The 17866-nt window shown below is 40.1% G+C and overlaps 1 protein-coding gene across 3 annotated transcripts in view; it reads right to left on the bottom strand.

Annotated features, from left to right (window-relative positions):
* Window positions 1–17866, bottom strand: part of LOC118117721 (disks large-associated protein 1) — a 109840-nt gene that overhangs the window by 66396 nt on the left and 25578 nt on the right. For all 3 annotated transcript variants that reach the window (XM_035170215.2, XM_035170216.2, XM_035170219.2), the window contains exons 3-4: window positions 9778–11300; window positions 1144–1358 (exon numbers count right to left, since the gene is read on the bottom strand). In XM_035170215.2, coding sequence (XP_035026106.1) covers window positions 1144–1358; window positions 9778–11184 — 1622 coding nt within the window. In that variant the 5' untranslated portion in view covers window positions 11185–11300. The remainder of the gene's footprint in view (window positions 1–1143; window positions 1359–9777; window positions 11301–17866) is intronic.

Raw genomic sequence — 17866 nt, 5'->3', positions numbered from 1 at the left:
CCAGTGAAACAAACAGTGAAAACATAGAGTTCACTCTATGATCCACAGCTGCTCAATGATCAGAAGGCAAGTCCTGATATTTATATTCAACCCGAAACAAGGTTATTTACACCGTGTTTTAAGCCTAAATATCCGCTAATATCTTCTGACGAAGTGCATTCAGGGACTGTCGGAAATGCTAGCGTCCTTCCTGTGGACTTTTATGAATTTAACATGTGTACAGTGATTTGGGGGAGATTTAAAAATATTGAGATATATATCGTGTATCATGATATAGCCTAAAAATATCGTGATATTTGTTTTAGGCCATACCGCACAGCCCGAGGCTAGAGTCACTGTCTACATCTCTACGCCTAAACTGTGTAAATGAAACCACGAACTGGCACTATTTCAAATTATATATCAAATTATACATATATTCATTCAGTCCAACCAGACTCTGCTCATTCACTTTTCTCTCACTCTTGCACTGACATGCAGAGAAACACACACACAAACACACTGACGCAGCTGACGTCTCTGACCCACCACAGTTTAACGTTGATTTGTTTTTACCACCCTACACATTATCAAGACTGATCACCACATAATGAGCCATACCTTTCTTCAATGTGTAAAATCTTTCTTCATAGCTTCATTCTTTTATTCAACCCACCCCACACCCCCCAATACTGCTTGCTCACTCACTCTGTTCCTCTCAGACACACACACAAAAACGCACTTACAGACACACACCGTGTTATTGGACACATACTGTATGTAAACTCAGAATGAGTAAAAAAAACATATTTTGGTCATCCCCAACACAAATATTGTGTTTTACACACAGAGCTGTGAAGTGAGATCCGATCACAAGTGGTCACGATAATCCTGCCCCCAGCCTGATGTAGGTGGCTCTTACATCTAGACCAGCTACCTTTGTGCTAGCCTGGAACCAGTTTTGCTGGCCAAGAGCCAGATCTTTGGCTGTTGAAACAGAACTGGTTCCAACTGGCCCTGGAACTGCTTTGCTGGACAAGGGGTATTGGAGGTCTATAAAGTAAGATGCAGAGTAAGACAGGAGGGCCTGGGATATAGAAAACCTAAAAGGAATACAAATTACAAATAGTCGAGCTGATAAGGACAGACACAATTAAATCTTACTGTAGAGTGGTCATCTCAGTCAGTGATGGCTGTGTGGCCTTCAGGTAGCTGGCCCGGCGGGCCTGGATCTTGGGTGAGGGTTTAGGACTCCCATCAGAGTCTCCGCTGTCATCCTCAGCCATGGCTTTGACGTAGCTGCCGCTCCTCATTCTCCGACAGGGGATGTCGTCCTCCTTCCCTAGTGGAGAGAAGCCACTCCACTCATCCTGAGGTACCTGATGACCAGGCAGAGAGTGCAGAGAAACATTGTCAGGAGGATCCGCTCCACTGCTGTCTGAGGCCCAGCTGCCAAAGTGGCTGCCTAAACAGTCCTGATGACACATGGAACCTAAAAGATACATCTAATATGCAGTACAATATCAACACAACAAAGAGCAAGAATTGACAAGGATAGCAGGCATTCTTTTCTCATTCATACACAGATATATCCGTAACCAGCTCCCACTCTGCTGTGGTACAATTGGTTGGGTAATTAGCTTGGCTAATTCATATATCTGCTTTCCAGGTGTCAGCCCAGTTCATCAACACAGAGCTGTCCATACAGCACAGGAGGGTTTATTTGTGTGTGTGTGTGTGTGTCGTAGGCTATCTTTGGGGCAAAGACAAAAGAAAAGCTTTGTGGGGGTGATTTTTTATTATTTTCAGAGATGTTTTGGACATTTTTAATTCTTTAGACAATATTATTGTTGACATTGACCAATTGGGGACAAAAGCTGTGTCCCCAAAATCAGATATATTTGGGGGGCTGATGTAAGTAGATTGTTGGACTTTGGCAGAAGTATGTCCCTGAAAAGAGATACTTTACAAATGTAAATTTTCTGACAATATTGTAAAATATACTGCATAGAATATATTATACTTATAGCTTTTTCATGAAGGCCTGTGTTACCACAGCTCTCTGCCACAGTGGCCATATATACTTGGAGAAGGAGAAACCCAGGCAGAACTAATCAAACTATTGTTGCTTCCTTTAAGCTGTGCCACTAAGCTTTAATGATAAAGAACCAGCAGGCTCCACACGACAACCCTGGAACTGGCATACCTAAATTCAAATTAAGTTGTTATGATGAACACATTTGCCGGTAGTGGAAATAGTAAAAGATAATCTTGCCTGTCATTCAAATGCACACAGCTAAAGCAAATGTCATTGCCCCTGTCTAACAAAATTGTCAGCAGCACTGTAGGAAGGATACTCCACCATATGGTATTTCAGATTTTACGGATTTCATAACTGAGCTATGACCAAGACACCAGCTTAATGTCTGCATTAAAAAAAAAAGGAATAGTCAAATCAATTTTGCTCATCCATGCAAGTTCCAGTAGGTAAATAATATCTTCAGCTTGAGAAAACTTAACCCTTACAGTCATTTCTCAGACTGGTGGGTCTCACCAAAGGCTGCTGAACTAAAAGTAGGCTCCATCATGTCAGCATCTGTAGCTTAAATGGTTTGGTTGGTATAGGCCTATTGCAGCTCATTAGTTTTAATTAGCCCAACCTTTTAAGTGTACTTCTGCCAGGTGGATTGATTCCAGCACCGTATCCTACTTGTGAGGAATTCTGACTTCAGACTGGAGGCCAGAGTGTGAGGATTTCAGAGGCAATAACAGAGACAGACAGCAGGAGAATTGCACTGCTACTCTAGCTAATTTATATATGAATCACTGATCTCCGTCTCTTTCTCTTTCACTCTCTCTCTCTCTCTCTCTCACTCTGTCTCTCTCTGTAATATATGTGTGCATGTGTTTGTGTGGGCGTGTGCGTGTGCGTGTATGTGTGTGTGTCTGTGACGTCAAAGAGACACAAATGAGCAGTTTGGCTATAAAAAGAGAATGCGGGGAAAGGACCAGCTGCAGTAGCATCAGCAACATCTCTCACCCACGCACAGGCCTCATTTCCACTGCAGCTCAAAACTCATTCAACTGTAATGGGTAAGGAACAGTGGAACATTGCTTTCTACAGTGGAATCTGTGCAGATGCTATGGGGTGGACATTTAATGCATTTCTGGGGTTTTGCAAATAACAATACTCTATCTGTCTATGTGACATTGCCAGTGACTCAATGTGTAGTGTCCACAGCATCATCAATGTATTTTATATTACAGCCTGACAGGGAGTTTGTAACATAATCTTCTAAATACCTTAGTTATTTTGTAAAATAGTGTAGGTCTGAAAGCAGCTTAACAGTGTTTTGGGCCATTGTAGAGCTGTGTGCAGTGCTCTTTGCACTGGCTGGTCGGATTTTTACACTGCTTGTGTCTGTAATCTAGGAAAACAAGCAATAACCATTTGTGTCACACACACACACTCTCCTGGGCAATTCCTGTCACAGAGTCAGAAAGCCAGCTCGTTTTTCAGGCTACAATTAGACGGAACATTTTGACTAAAAGCTGAAAAACCATGGAACATGTGACACATTTAACACATTTAATGCATTGTGTAAAATCTAATGTTGGGTGACTATTTTTGTGATACTGGTGTTCTCTTTTTCAAAATTATCATGTTTCAAATCTCTGACACATAAATAAATAATAAATACAAATTTGCAAAAATAGAAACATGCAATGAAACCTGTCTGTCTTTTTAGTATAATAATTGAAATCTTACCATACAACTGAAGATTAAAGAAAACTGATTATTTTGCACACGCATGTCATTAATCAAATGTGTGTAAGAGTGCTCCTACGTGTGCATAGATTCTGGTCTAACCTAAGAACAAATCCCAGTTAAGAAAACGTTGGTGATTGCCAGAATCTTCAATAAACTGCGAAAGTGTTTTTTAAGAAGAAATGTATTTTTAAGAACGGTTGGTGAATGACGTCCAATGTGAGCTACTTTGACTTTTTCTTAATGTTGATTTATTTAATGCTAATTATTTCGTTCCCTAAACTTAAGAAGTTTTAATTGTCTCACCAAGTGTCAGGACAAGTATGGCTAAAACTAAAAATAGACATCAATTAGACAATAACTGATTGGAAGCAATATCTCTCCTTACATCTGACATCAGAACAGTGTCTCATAAAAGATTAGGGCTGTAATTCTTATTTCAAATTCGAACATTCTTTTGAACGTGAGGGGAAATGTTCAAATCCGAACTGTAATGATCTGTTGAAATTACAAATTTTAGAAGCACATCAGACCTGAAGTAGTTTGCCTCATGATCCAGCAGAGGGTGCTTACTATCAACTTGACCTATTGCACGCCCTCTTGTGTTTCTGGTTGCACACCAGGTAAGGCTGGTAAGGTAAGGCCAACATCGAGCGTTCAACCCCATCTGACCCATCATGATCATGATCGCCAAGTGACTGACTATATTTTTTAAGTGTGGTTGTTAAACTGCCCTTGATTCAGCTTCCACCATCATCAGTTACGATATTGCAGTTGCATGTAGACTAAATATTTTTACACTTTAAGTACTTTACACTTTAAGTAGTGCAGCTGCTTTGAGAGTCAGTGGTCAGGCTGGGGACTTGAGCAGAGAGTTCAGGGTTAGCAGTATAGCTGTGAACTAGCAGTGAAATAAATCTGAAGTTCTGGCTTTGTCAGTTAATAAATGCTACAACTACTCAAGACAAGTGGCAAGTTGCCGCACTCTCAGTGCAGTAAGATGTCTTGGTCTGTCACAATGCTGTCATATTCCATAGCTAGCAGAATTACTCTAAAAAATGTTGGTCGACCATCAACAACAGCAAATGCTCTCAGCTAACAAAAGGGTGTTAAGTTGTGTAATCATTGACATGAAAATGTCCTTTTCTTTGTTGTAATATGTCATTGTACAAATTTTCTAATTTTTGCTTTATGAACATCATTAAAACAATCGTGGCACATTACTTCCTGGGATTTATTAGGATAACCGATGTTTCATGGTTGTGGTTGTTCATACAGTACCTTAAACACTTCTGAAGAATCAATGGAAACTAATTATTCCTGATGCATTACATGTTGAATACCCATGATACATATGAATAAATGTATCACAGTTAATATATGAGTCACACAGTTGCTTGGTGAGACTGGCAAGAGGCAAAGAGAGAGCAGGGAGTGAATGTGAAAGTCTAGGCCACTAAATAATCTTCTACCCACACAGGTCTAACCGCCTGAAATAAACAGAGCTTCCAATGATCTGTTCCATCAGCTGAGGATACCTCTAGTTTGTGCCTCTATAAGGTTACCGAGGTAACCATCCGTTTCTCTACAACATAATTAACTGGCTGGTTTGGAAGCCGAATCAGGATTCAAAATCTGTTTTGGCATTCAGTGGACAGAATATTTGGATTTGGAGGCTCTGGAAATTCTATTAGAAATGGGAAAGTGTTTTTTTGTTTGTAGGCTTTTCAATTGCAATTTCAAATTTGACTCAAAACGGCATCATTTACACCATGTTTTCAGCCTAAATGTCCTCTGATATCCTTCTCTCTCGCCATGTTCACACCCACACACTGCACAGTAGCATCGCTAATTCCACTAGCGGACATTTACTCTTAAAACTTGGTGTAAATGACGCGGTTTCGAGTCGAATTTGAATGTCAGGGCTTACTGGGATGACACCACAGGAGCAGTATGGAGGCATGTTATGTTCTGTTGTTTTTTACGTTTGAAGACGTGGTTGCCAGTTATTTCAGTTTTATTGGATTTGGCTGCAATGCTGTTTACCCCTGAAACTGTTTAAGTGTTTTGTGGACTCAAAACACTTCACCCACCCCTCAATCGGCATAGTGGTGAGTAGATGATGAGTGAATTTTCTTTTTTCAGTGAACTATCCCTCAGTCAGAAGAAAGTTGAAGCCACAGAGTGGTTAGTATGACGAAACAGGTTGTACAGATCCTACATTAGAAAGTATTTATCAAGGCAAATAGGTAATAGGTACACAATGTGTTGTGTGTATTGACTGCAAACATCATTAAAATCAAACTAAAATGGGAGCAGATCAGGAAAAAGAAAATAAGGATAAATAGCCAAATTATGGTAAATATATGTAATCTATGCATTGTGTCATAGAATTCCTAAGATTCACACACGCATACACACAGAGAGAGAGAGAGAGAGAGAGAGAGAGAGAGAGAGAGAGAGAGAGAGAGATTATTGCACACAGGACAGTATTGAAAACAGAATCAGTGGGAGCTGGGGAGCACATTTAACTTTTACAGCTACCAGTTCGAACACATTGGAGTAAGCTGAATATATTTAGGTTGATGTTGAAAAGAGTATTAATCAGTGGAGGAACAGAGCTCAAACACTGTAGATTGCAAATGATTCTTTTATGTATTCATTATTAGATCTGAATCCAGTATTGAGTGTTCTTTCCTGGTTTAGCATTCAATATGTCCTGCTGACTGATTTAATACAGACCTACATAGTAGGATTATAATGTTTTTGTCCACCAGTATATAGTGATTCATGAGTGTGGACGAGCTAATATAGGTTTGTATACCTCAGATGATGACTGGCGCTGGCTTTCAAAACCACTGGTATGGTCCTTTAAGCCTTCATAATTCAGTCATGGATTCACTGTAACAAGTTATTAATTCAGTCTGGCAGTTTAATCAAATGAAAATCCTTAAATGATGATTCAAAATTATCAATTAACTCTAAGTTAAATTGTGTTGAATTACAAATATTTTATTACTATATATGAATATATAGTGTGTAGTTAAACGCCTCCCCAGCACCCTGTCCAGCACTTCAAAGAACAGAACAGCAAAACACAACAAACCATCAGGACGAAAATATTGAGAAGAGGTACAATAACTGATAGAGAGGCAGGAAGGGAAGGCACTACTAAATTAAAAATGAGGTCTACAAACAGGAAAGGATGTCGTTCTTCATGAGTTCATGTCATTACCTATCATTCAGAGAGTAAGGCTTCTACTGGTTCTGCACTTACTTCTCTCTTCAACTCAAAAGGAGGACAGAGGAGGAAGAGGACAAGGAAGAGGCAGGATCTCCAAACCAAGAGGAAGTAAAGGAGGTGGGTTGGTGGGTAGTGGGGGGTTGGGTTGATAGGAAGCGTGGGTGTGAGATGGGTGAGTGGAGGAAAGGTAGGAGGGGAGGAGTGGTAAAGAAGAGGAAGGGGGTTGCAGTGGGGTTCTCTAGAGATAAAAGTAATAGACCGGTGAAAAAAAGCAATGTTCGCTCTAAGGCTGTGGACACAATACAGCCTGACTCTGAGTACACACTGCACAGTTAATCTATGGACATTAGATTCTGATGGAGCACAAATTAGCTCTACTTGAAAGGCAAAGATGTTTAGAGATTTTGTTCATTTTACTATCATGACAGCTGGTGAAGCCAAATAATAAAGTGATTATTTGCTATTTACTGGTCTTTGGATTAGGGGAGGCTGGTATATCATATGAAGTTATATTATAGCAAGTGATGTTAAAAATCTGAAAACCTGAACATTACTCCTTAATGAAAATATCAGACAAGCAGTACTAATCAATGCCATGGAATTACAATTTAATTTGTCAGGTATTTATTTCACTACAATGACCAGAATTTGCATCTGGTTATTTTACTAACAATTTCTCAATTTGACTTCCAGAAAATGTACTCTATATTGCTCCATAATCCACCTTGCCGATATATCACTGTCCTAATTTCTATGACATTAACCATGATAAATTCAGCATTATTAATTACTGGGGATACGAACGTGGTGAATGACACTAAAGCAGTGGGTCTCTTCAGTCATGTCTGCTTTTTTATGAATAGATTTCAAAGAAAATTCTGCCATCTAAAAATGAGAAGAAGGCCAAACTAAGAAAGAGACCAACAACAACTGATTAGATGAATCAGATTAAAACTAAGGACAACAAAATTATTTTACTATTTAATTTACTTACTTAAAGGTTCAGTGTGTAGAATGTAGTGACGTCTAGTGGTGAATTTGCATATTGCAGCTGAATACCCCTCATCTCACCCTCCCCTTCCGAACATGAAAGAGAACCTGTGGAAACCTTCAGTTGTCATAAAAACTCAAAAGGTGTTTAGTTTGTCAAGTTTAGGCTACTGTAAAAAGACGGCCTCCTCTGTGAGGACCTGCTCCTGATGTAAATATAAAGTATTTAAATATAAAAGGCCCATTCTAGGGTAAAGAATACAACACTTCGAACAATTTAGATGAAACATACTAGTGAAAACATCAATAGGATTATTTATATTAAATTTCTGCCCAGGGATTCCCTAACACCTAAATCTTACACACTGTACCTTTAATAAACAGGTTGGTCAGATACCATAATGGACCGTCATATGGTCAAACTTTAAGCATTTTGTTAGCTACAATGCACAGGGTAATTAAAAAGCTAAAACATCATCTGCTATCAATGCTAGGTGCAACTGATCGATAGTATGAACATTTTTTGTGTGCATTTAAAGCCTACTATTAGATTATCTGTTTCTCATACTTTGTTCATGCACATTAGCATTAGCATTTCATTAGTTGGTTGGATGGTTGATTAAATGTTAAAGTATGTTTTTTTTCTTCTATTTCATCAACTTGAACAAATAGTGAATGGCAGCTGCAGCCCTAATGATCATAAATAATACATACTATCATTTTAAATCTATATAAATTAATAATAATACATTATTTAACCAACTAAATAATGCAAAACATTTTAAAGCAACCTTTCCAAAAATCCATGGATCCATTGTCTGTGGTGCTGATCACATAGACGGATTGATAGGATCGATTGATATCCTGCAGATAGTAAAATTTGAATGTAAAGTTGATGAATGTGGTCAAGATTGCATCATGCTGAAAGGCCAGCTCTAGTGTGTCCCCAGCCTTAGCCGATGATATCCAGTCATGTTTGCAGTGTAAATGTTCAGTTGTCATTCCACCCAAACACTAAGCAATGCAGGAACTGAGGAAGAAATCACTCTTGGCTTTGACTCAGACCAGCCAAGCAAACTGAAATGCTGTTCACTAACACCTGGTATGGTTGTCATGTAAAGTTCCATTTACTAAAAAACATAAAATCAGGGACACACCTGTCCTAAGCACTCTTGACTGTTGTCCAACCCCTGCAGATCTTTTTAATTAGAAAGCTACCTGTACAACTATCATGTAAAACACTATGTCCCTCAAAAGACAAAAGCTATAAGCTTGTGGTGATCATGGAGCCATGAGAAGGCTCAGACTGATCAAGTCATACTGCAGGATCCACACAGCCCAATGTAGCTTGTCTTCTACTTGAAGCTTTAATAGAAAGACAGCATATTAGGTGAGATTGATTTTAGTCTTTAACATATCGTTTTTTTTCTAAATAAGGAAGTATTGATTTTTACCAGAGAGCCAAATTGTTAAAGAACACTGGATGTTCAGCTGAAAAGAAAAGACAGAGATGTCTTGTATCATTAAATACACCTTTCTTTACTCTGCTCACTGACTTAAGGGAATGTCAAGACACCTTCAGAACTGTGTCTTAGCAGCCTGAACACAGTGATAGCTAATGCCCTGAGAGAGTAGTGTTTGGAAGGATTGAAAACCTGAAGTTTCACAGGACCGGACACCAGTGTGTTGGAGGAAAAATAAGTGAGGAAAATAAATCGTGAGGGAAAGGGAATCAACAGAGGGTAGAAGGGTGAATCGATTGGGTTTGAATGGGAGTCGGGGAGGAATTATTTACCTGTAAGAAATGGCAAGAGTGCTCCTGCTGCTGACTGCCATTAGATTTGACTAGAGCTCTATCTAGGATTAGGTTACCGGATCCTGCGCTGGCTCGTAGGTGGTTGTAGCTGTTGCTGTTGGTGTAAACCTCTCTCGCCCTGCTCACCGTTAGGCTCGATGACCATGCCCCTTTCTTCGCCAGGGGCCCATCCACAAGACTCAGTGGCAGCAAGGGGCCACTTCCTCCACCGATACGGCCACTGCTGCTACCACTAACTGGCACACATGCTGATGGCGCTGCATACTTCACATCATTGTTGCTCCGCGAGGCTTTGAGTGCAGGATGGTGGTGTGTGTGGCCATGGGGTGCATGGGTGTGTGTATGTTCATTGAGTGTGCCGTAAGGGTCCATCATGAAGTACTGCTGGGACTGTGAGGAAGACAGACTGGGGATGGGCGTCTGGGGGAACATGTCGGGGTGGTTGCTGGGGTAGCGGCCCATTGTCATAGCGATGGGTGAGGGAGAAATGGAGGGTGAGGGTGAGGGTGGTGGTTGGTGGTGGTGAGGGTGGTAAAGACACAGCTCCCGTTCCAGGTTGTCATCTGAGCTCCAATATCCAGAGCCCGGAGCAGATGCTGAGCCGTGGAGCTGCTGGTGGTGGTGGTGGTGGCTACGATGCTTGGGCTCGGCTGAACGACAGCGTTCGCGGCTCTTGCTGCGCTTCCGGTGGCGCACTCCCACTGATGGAGTTTCACCCTCTGGGCAGGCCCTTGAACCACCACCACCACCTCCTCCAACACCACCACCGCCACCATTAATGCTCCCATTATTGGCCCCTTTTGATGACTGTGTGTGGTGTGGGCCCTCCAATGAATGTGACTTGGTGAAGAGTTTCTGGACTGAGTGGACAAGGTGACGAATTCTCCCAGGGCTGTCATTGTTGTTGTTGTTGGCCGACATCCCCCCACTGTGGGGCTGCATTCCTCGTTTGTACTGCAGTGTATGGTAGCCTTCTCTTGAAAATGATAGCTGATGCTCAAATGGGTCTGCAAAGTGTGCTGGAACCCGGTTGGGCATTTTACCTCCATAGCCTCCTCCAGCTCCTCCTCCTCCCCCTCCTCCTCCTATATATGGTACCATGGCCATACACTCATCCTTTACCTCGGGATGGTGAGATGAGGAGGTTGAGTGGCACCTCCTTGGGAAGGTTCCATATGGGACGATGTTGTTGCTGTCAGAGGGGTACGAGGTACGCTGAGAATTGTAGAAGGGCAGATCAGCTGGATGCGGCATGGGGATGGGCACAGGCATGTCCATCTGACTGATCAAATATGGCTTGCGGTCAACATGGTAACCCAGTGGATCATATGATGGTTCATAGGAGACCACATGATGGTGACTCCGACTACTAGATAAGCCCTTCATGACAGGGGGAAGGATGGGAGGATGGAAAGAGGAAAGATATAGATGAGAGATGCCAGACAAGCCCGTGATCAACCAAGGGCTGCAGAAGACTGTCCCTGAGAGGAGAGCTGCAGACTCTGGAAGACAGCAAGAGAGAGGAGCAACATGACAGAATTAATGAAAGGCAACAAGTCCAACATAGACAAACAAGTCATACCATGGGAATGAAATAGAATCCAATGTATCCTGACATTAAAGTATGTTGGTGTTGTATAGAGCTTTAAGCAGAAAAATATGGCATGTAAAGTTCAGAGTTTAATCCAAAACATTCTAAAACTGGACAAAACTCAATTTTTGTTCATTACATCATGCATACATAATGAAAATCAGCAAGAATGTAAAACATACTTATTTCAAGAACTGATCAGTTCAGATTTTTCACAACAAACTCTTTATATATTTTGTGTTTTGTTTGATTCATGCTTGCAAATTATCCCCTGCGTAACTCAAGGTACTAGAGTTTATCATGTTGTCAGTCTATCACACTTAACAAATTCACACTCACATTCATTTTAACTGGCAATGTAGTGTCTCCTGTTTACCTAGCCTGTGTGTCTTTGGGCTATAGGAAGAGACCAGAACACCCAGAGATAACACACACAGACACATGGAAAGCATGTAACTCTAACCAGATTCAAATACACAGCTTACCCCTCAGAAAACCTTTTTTATGCCATATAATGTTACTAAAGCTGCTTTCAGTTATGCACTCCGTATAATCCACTGACATTCTCTGGTGGGGCTGTATATGAGAATGCAAATGTCAGAGTGAGAGGCTACAGACTTTCTCCAGCCCCCTACGAAAAAGATTGTCCAAATGAGCCCATGTGAGTAATAATATTAATTTTATTTATATAGCACATCTCAAAACCAAAGTTACAAAGCTTTACAATAATAAGATATGTAAGATTCACAAAATCTAACAATATAACATAATATGAAATTGTTGAAAACAAATCTCAACAGTTAAAAATAGGTAATTGGCTAAAAGTGAGTCTTAAGAAGAGATTTAAAAGAAGATGTTGAGTTTGCCTGCCGAAGATATTATTATGTGTAGCTTGACCTCTACTTGACCAGTGATCTATGACCAGTTATATAACTGTTCTACGACCAGTTAGCTTAACCACTGAATGTCAAAACTTGTGTTGATCAAACTTGACTGTAGTCACAAACCAAACACATAAAATGGCGCACACAAAATTGGCTCGACAATGAGAAAGTCCCTCACATACACACTAATGAGCAGTTACGGGAAATGTGGCTTTGAATGTTTCTCTTACTGATGCCTGAATAAAGTGCATAATATAATATAACACCTTTACGCAAAGATAATTGGATAAGGTACCCAGACTAGAGGAGAGACTGTTAATGTAACTAGTGCTGGGGCCAGGGGTTGTAATTATGATGACTTCTAGGTAGCATTGTTTAACTGGCATCCTATCTTAAATGTCAGCAAGGCAGGATAAAGTGTGAGCAACATCAGTGGTGCCAGGACATACAGTTATCTGCGTAACAATGGAAGGAATCGAGGTGGGGCTTTTTTAAAAGTAGGTAAACAGTGGCATGTTTAACCTCATAATTGTCGTACATTTCTATATACAGTATATATATATATATATATATATATATATATATATTCCAGGGGTTAGAGCGGCCGTCCTCTACACCAGAAGATGAGAACGTTGGCGGGTCGATCCAGGTCTTCCTCAGTAAAGATACTGAACCCAAAATTGCCTTGCCTCATAGACAACTGATAGAGGAAAGCACACTATTACAACAATATAGATCTAGATGACAGCACTGAAACAGAACTGGTTAGAGTCATAAACAGCATCCTCATGCGCACAGAAAATGGCGAACACTCCATCCTGATCCTGTCTGACCTAATCACAATTGATACATTGAACATTCCATCCTGCTTGATCGCCTTCAAAAGTTGGCTGGTATCTCAGACTTTGCTTTAAGCACTCCTACCTCTCAAACAGATACTTTCAACACTCTATCCTCTTAAGCTCCTTTACTATGCGGTGTTCAACACGATGCGATAAAGAACTGGACGTCTTGCAATTTCCTTCAGCTGAACCCAGACAAAATTGAGGTCCTCCAAATTGGCCCTAATAAGTTCACCACAGTCCCCATCTGTATCAGACCCTTGTCTTCCTACGTCAAAACCCCCAGTCAGAAACCTTGGCGTAATATTTAATATAAATATTAATATACAAAACCTCAACCCCGACACCTATATCACCAAACTTTCACAGACATGATTTTTTAAACTTAGAAACCTGTCCAAAATCAAACATATGCTTATCTTGAAGTCCTAATCCATATAGATTACTGTAACGCCCTTTTCTCCTGTCTTAATCAGGTATCTCTCTCCCACCTTCAAATCATTCAAAATGCAGCATTGCTTATTACATACAAGGCACAACATAATTCTTCCTCCTCATACATCTCAGATCTCCTAGAGCCATACTCAACCTCCAGACCCATCAGATCAACCAACCAACTCTTTTAACTGTTCCCCGCTCCCTCTGCAAAGGCAGGGGAGACTGTGCCTTCAGCTTCATCCCTATGGAACAGTAAATAATCAGATCAGCAAAGTCTTTGGATTCCTTAAAAAAACTTCTCAAAACTAATTCCTATCGCCTAGCCTTCCTGTCACGAAATTATGTCTTTTAATTATACACTGCTCCTTTTGTTTATATTGTTCATATTCATCTAAAAAGTTGCTGGCTTATTTGTGTTGCAGTGCACTCAGAAGTTGAAAAGAAGTAGGGCAAAATAATCACATTTGGATGGGATGAAATTGTTGCAGTTTAAGTCCTGTTAGATTTAAAAGCTTTAAAGAGAACGTTTGGGAAACATGCTGTGTAAGATGCATGGGCGATGCATGCCAGATGAAAACCAAAAACCCATTATCTCAAACAGTATCTGGCAATCTGCAAAGACTTTGCATGGAGGTACTAAGCAGAGGATAAACTACTTTTCAAGAAATAATATCAGCACATAAGTTCACACTAAACAAAACAAATTGTGATTTAGACAATTAAAGTTCAATTAAAAATTAAATCCAGACTAATTAAACAAAATAAATCATGTTATCAGACTGTTTCAAAAGTGCAATGGACCTGTTTTCCCTGCTTCCAGAGACTCCAGCTCTGTACTTAACACAGAATGATAGCTCATATGACTCTATTCCAAATCAGGAGTACAAATTACTTTAGTTCTTCAGTACTTTAGTACTGTAGTTCAGCGACGTGATTTAAAAAAAAGCTAAATGTAGAGTGTAGTGTTGCCCATGGAAACCCATGTTCAATTTGTAACACATTTTGCAGCTCTGGCAGGTGGTAAGCTGGTGAAGGATAGTGTCCTGTGAAAATAATGCAACAAAATGAGCTGCAGAAAGAAGAAAACCAAAACCCTTAATCAGAAATGGAACAGTGTCTACTGGTGTCACCAACATTTGCTTGTTATACTCGCTTTTGTTTCCTGACTGAATGGAGAGCAAGAGCTAATTCTACAACTGACACTTCAATGCTAATCTCTAGGAGGTGAAGTGAGAGAAGATTTCATTGGTAAAACCAAACAACCACCCATCTTTTACCACCATCTCCTGCTACATCTTTCAAAGAGCCATATGTGGCAGGCAGGCTGGGTTGATGCTGTGTGTGTAGGAGGAAGGAGGAATGAAAATAGGGCTGAGATCAAGTTATTTAGGGCTAAATGGAGGCTGGTGAACAAAAAGCCTTTGAGTCACCCTCTAAAGGTTGATAGCAGCAACGGAGGCAGACAGCATACTCTATTAATGTAGTCCAATGGACATTTACTTCCTCATACAAGAGATTTACCTCAATATTAAATTCTATAAAATTCAAATTTTGTGTCTTTGTGTTAAGAGTGTTTTTATTGTGGATGTCCAGTGTTATTTCCAGCAAGATAGCTCCAATAAGTATGTCAGAATGTTCTACATCAAAAATGAATTAAATAGCAAGATAAATAAGAGTTCAGTTTGTACCAACTTAGCCATCTCTTTAAATTCACATATTCATAAATCAATGGGGCTGTATTTGTGTTACTAGGTTTGACAAATCCGACCTTGCAGCCAAGTCAATAAACGTTGTGTCCTAGATGTTTTGTTTGTATCCAACTAGTCTGCAATTTCCATACAGTGATATTTCTAACAGGACAGTTTTGGCACCCTGTGACCCTAACCACAGCACTGAAGAGGACTGCAAATTCCAAAAGTGCTCCCTAGAGCTACCTTCATATTGTGAGTGACAAATGGCCAGTTTATGCGAGACATATTTAGTAGTTCATATAAAATGACCCAAATACAGTAGTTTAACAGTTTAAATATTTTGTCTTATCACAATTTTTGAGTTTGAATTGACTTGATCTTCAGGATCTTTCAGGGTTTCCCATTTCAGTTACAGATATGATGTGACTTTCCAGTGGGAAGGAAACCTTTAACCAACACGTAGCATATGCTAACTAGCACGCTGCATATGAATTCTAAATTGTGTGTACTTGTACTTCAATGTTTGTGTAGCTTTTTGTGCATAGACCTTACGAAGTGAGGACATTTTGGGAAAGTGAGAAAATTTAGGCCACTCTTCCCTTTTTCAAAAGGCTGAGGGTTGAGACTTGCTTCTTTGTTTAGAGTTAGGTTTAGGTCAGGGTGAGGCATTTAGTTTTGAGAGCTAAGGTTAAAGGGTAGGAAATGCATTATGCTAAATGTGCCTGCAAAGGGACTATGGGAGTGTGTGTGTGTGTGTGTGTGTGTGTGTGTGTGTGTGCGTGTGTATTTCTTTTCTTTATCTCTCTTTCTGTCTCTCCTTGCCTTAAAAAGAGAGAGGATGTGTCACCATAGCAACCACAGCTGTGTGTGATAGACGCTAGTGAAATTAAAAATGAAAATCATTCACTATAACAGATGCTCATGTATCATTTACAGTATCTATCCTGGATACCATTCATCCATTAGCTATACCACTTATCCTTTGAGGATTGGATCCAATCCCAGCTGACATTGGGTGAGAGGTGGAATATTTTCTGGACAGGTCACCAGTACATCACAGGGTCAACATACAGAGACAAACAACCATTCACACTCACATTTACACCAACGGGTTATTGAATCTGCTTTTAGACATGCACTGAACTCTTTCTGCAAACCTTCTCAAGCCAGTCCCCTACATGAAGTCAGTAGAAAGTCCAAAGGAGCCGATGTGAGAATACAGCAAGAGATCCTCTGCAGGATTCACTGGGAGTATGTTATGGGGTATGTTGATGACATTTGTAACACATGACAGATGCAAAAATTAAAATATGGTGCCATACACATAGACGACACTGACAAAGACACCAAGAGAGCATATGGTGATAAGGGCCGATTTTGTTGATATGCTGTAAACAAAAACAAGTAATCTCAACAGGAGAATTGGAGGGCCAAGTGTTAGGGCTGTACAGCCCTCGAAACAGAATTTTTTCAGACCCACAAACCGAGGGCTATGAGAATTTCCCGGCATGCCTTGAGAATCAGCAGGAAGCTGGGAGAGAGAGACACTGATGTAGTATTTTCTCCATTAATAAGGATTTAAAAATTACGATAACAATTGTAATATCGTAGTTTAATATTGTTTCGATGTATTATGGTCATAATTTTCTGCAAGTGCCTTTGGTTTTTTTTGCATGATATATCCCGTATTTTCACATTATTTCATGTTGCATCCCCCCTCTTTGAAGATACACGATGCACTTGATTTAACCAGCGTAAAGCAGCGAGGCTACTGAACTTAACTGCTCCTCTAATAACAAAGCATCATTGCAGGGTTGCTTACAGACCACTGCTAGCAGCCTGAAGCTGTGTGCTTTTGATTTGTATGTAAAATAATGCAGAGCATCCAAGTTTTTCATTTCCAAATCCATTAGCATAGATGTCATTTGGATATTATAGGTTTGTCACTTTAGAAACTGCAAACAATAGCATTGATTTATTTAAGATCTCCACAATGTTATTACAATGACATCCCAGGCAAAACTGTCTCGTCTGTTTACATCGACAACTACTGATGACGTGTCTGGTTTTCGCGACGACTACTGGTGATGTAACAGCTTCTTGAAGGGCTGTCCCAATTCATAGCTGAAGTTTTCAACCACTACCCCTTGTGACTCCGTTTCAAGGGGCAAGATAACCCTCGAAAACAAGGGGTAGGGGTAAGGAGAAGGGGTGAAATAGGATTGGGCCTAAGTGTTAGTAAGAATGAAACATGAATGCACCCTTGTATTTGCACTAACAAAGTGATGCAAAGCATGCTGATAAATTTCAGCTAAACTAACACTTTGCAAAGCAAATTTTAATTACAAGGGAAAAAGATATGGTTTGAACATTTAACAATTTTATTTATATATGTCTCTGGATGTGTCACACTACATGAAATACATTTTTGAAGAACAAGGCATAACTGCAGATTGTATTATTGGTGTATGAGAGAATAATGTTCTGAAGTAGCTGTGGCTCAGAGGGTGGTAGTCCACTAATCCTTAGGTCATTTGTAAAGTTCCCAGGAGGTACTGTTAACACACATATACCTTTTCTGAAGAGAATAAAGATGGTATTTTTGCATTTCATACCACATCG

Source organism: Hippoglossus stenolepis, chromosome 11, assembly GCF_022539355.2.
Source record: "Hippoglossus stenolepis isolate QCI-W04-F060 chromosome 11, HSTE1.2, whole genome shotgun sequence".
NCBI classification, from domain to species: domain Eukaryota; kingdom Metazoa; phylum Chordata; class Actinopteri; order Pleuronectiformes; family Pleuronectidae; genus Hippoglossus; species Hippoglossus stenolepis.
Note: the sequence above shows the minus strand (reverse complement) of the source record. Positions and strands in the feature narration are given on the sequence as shown.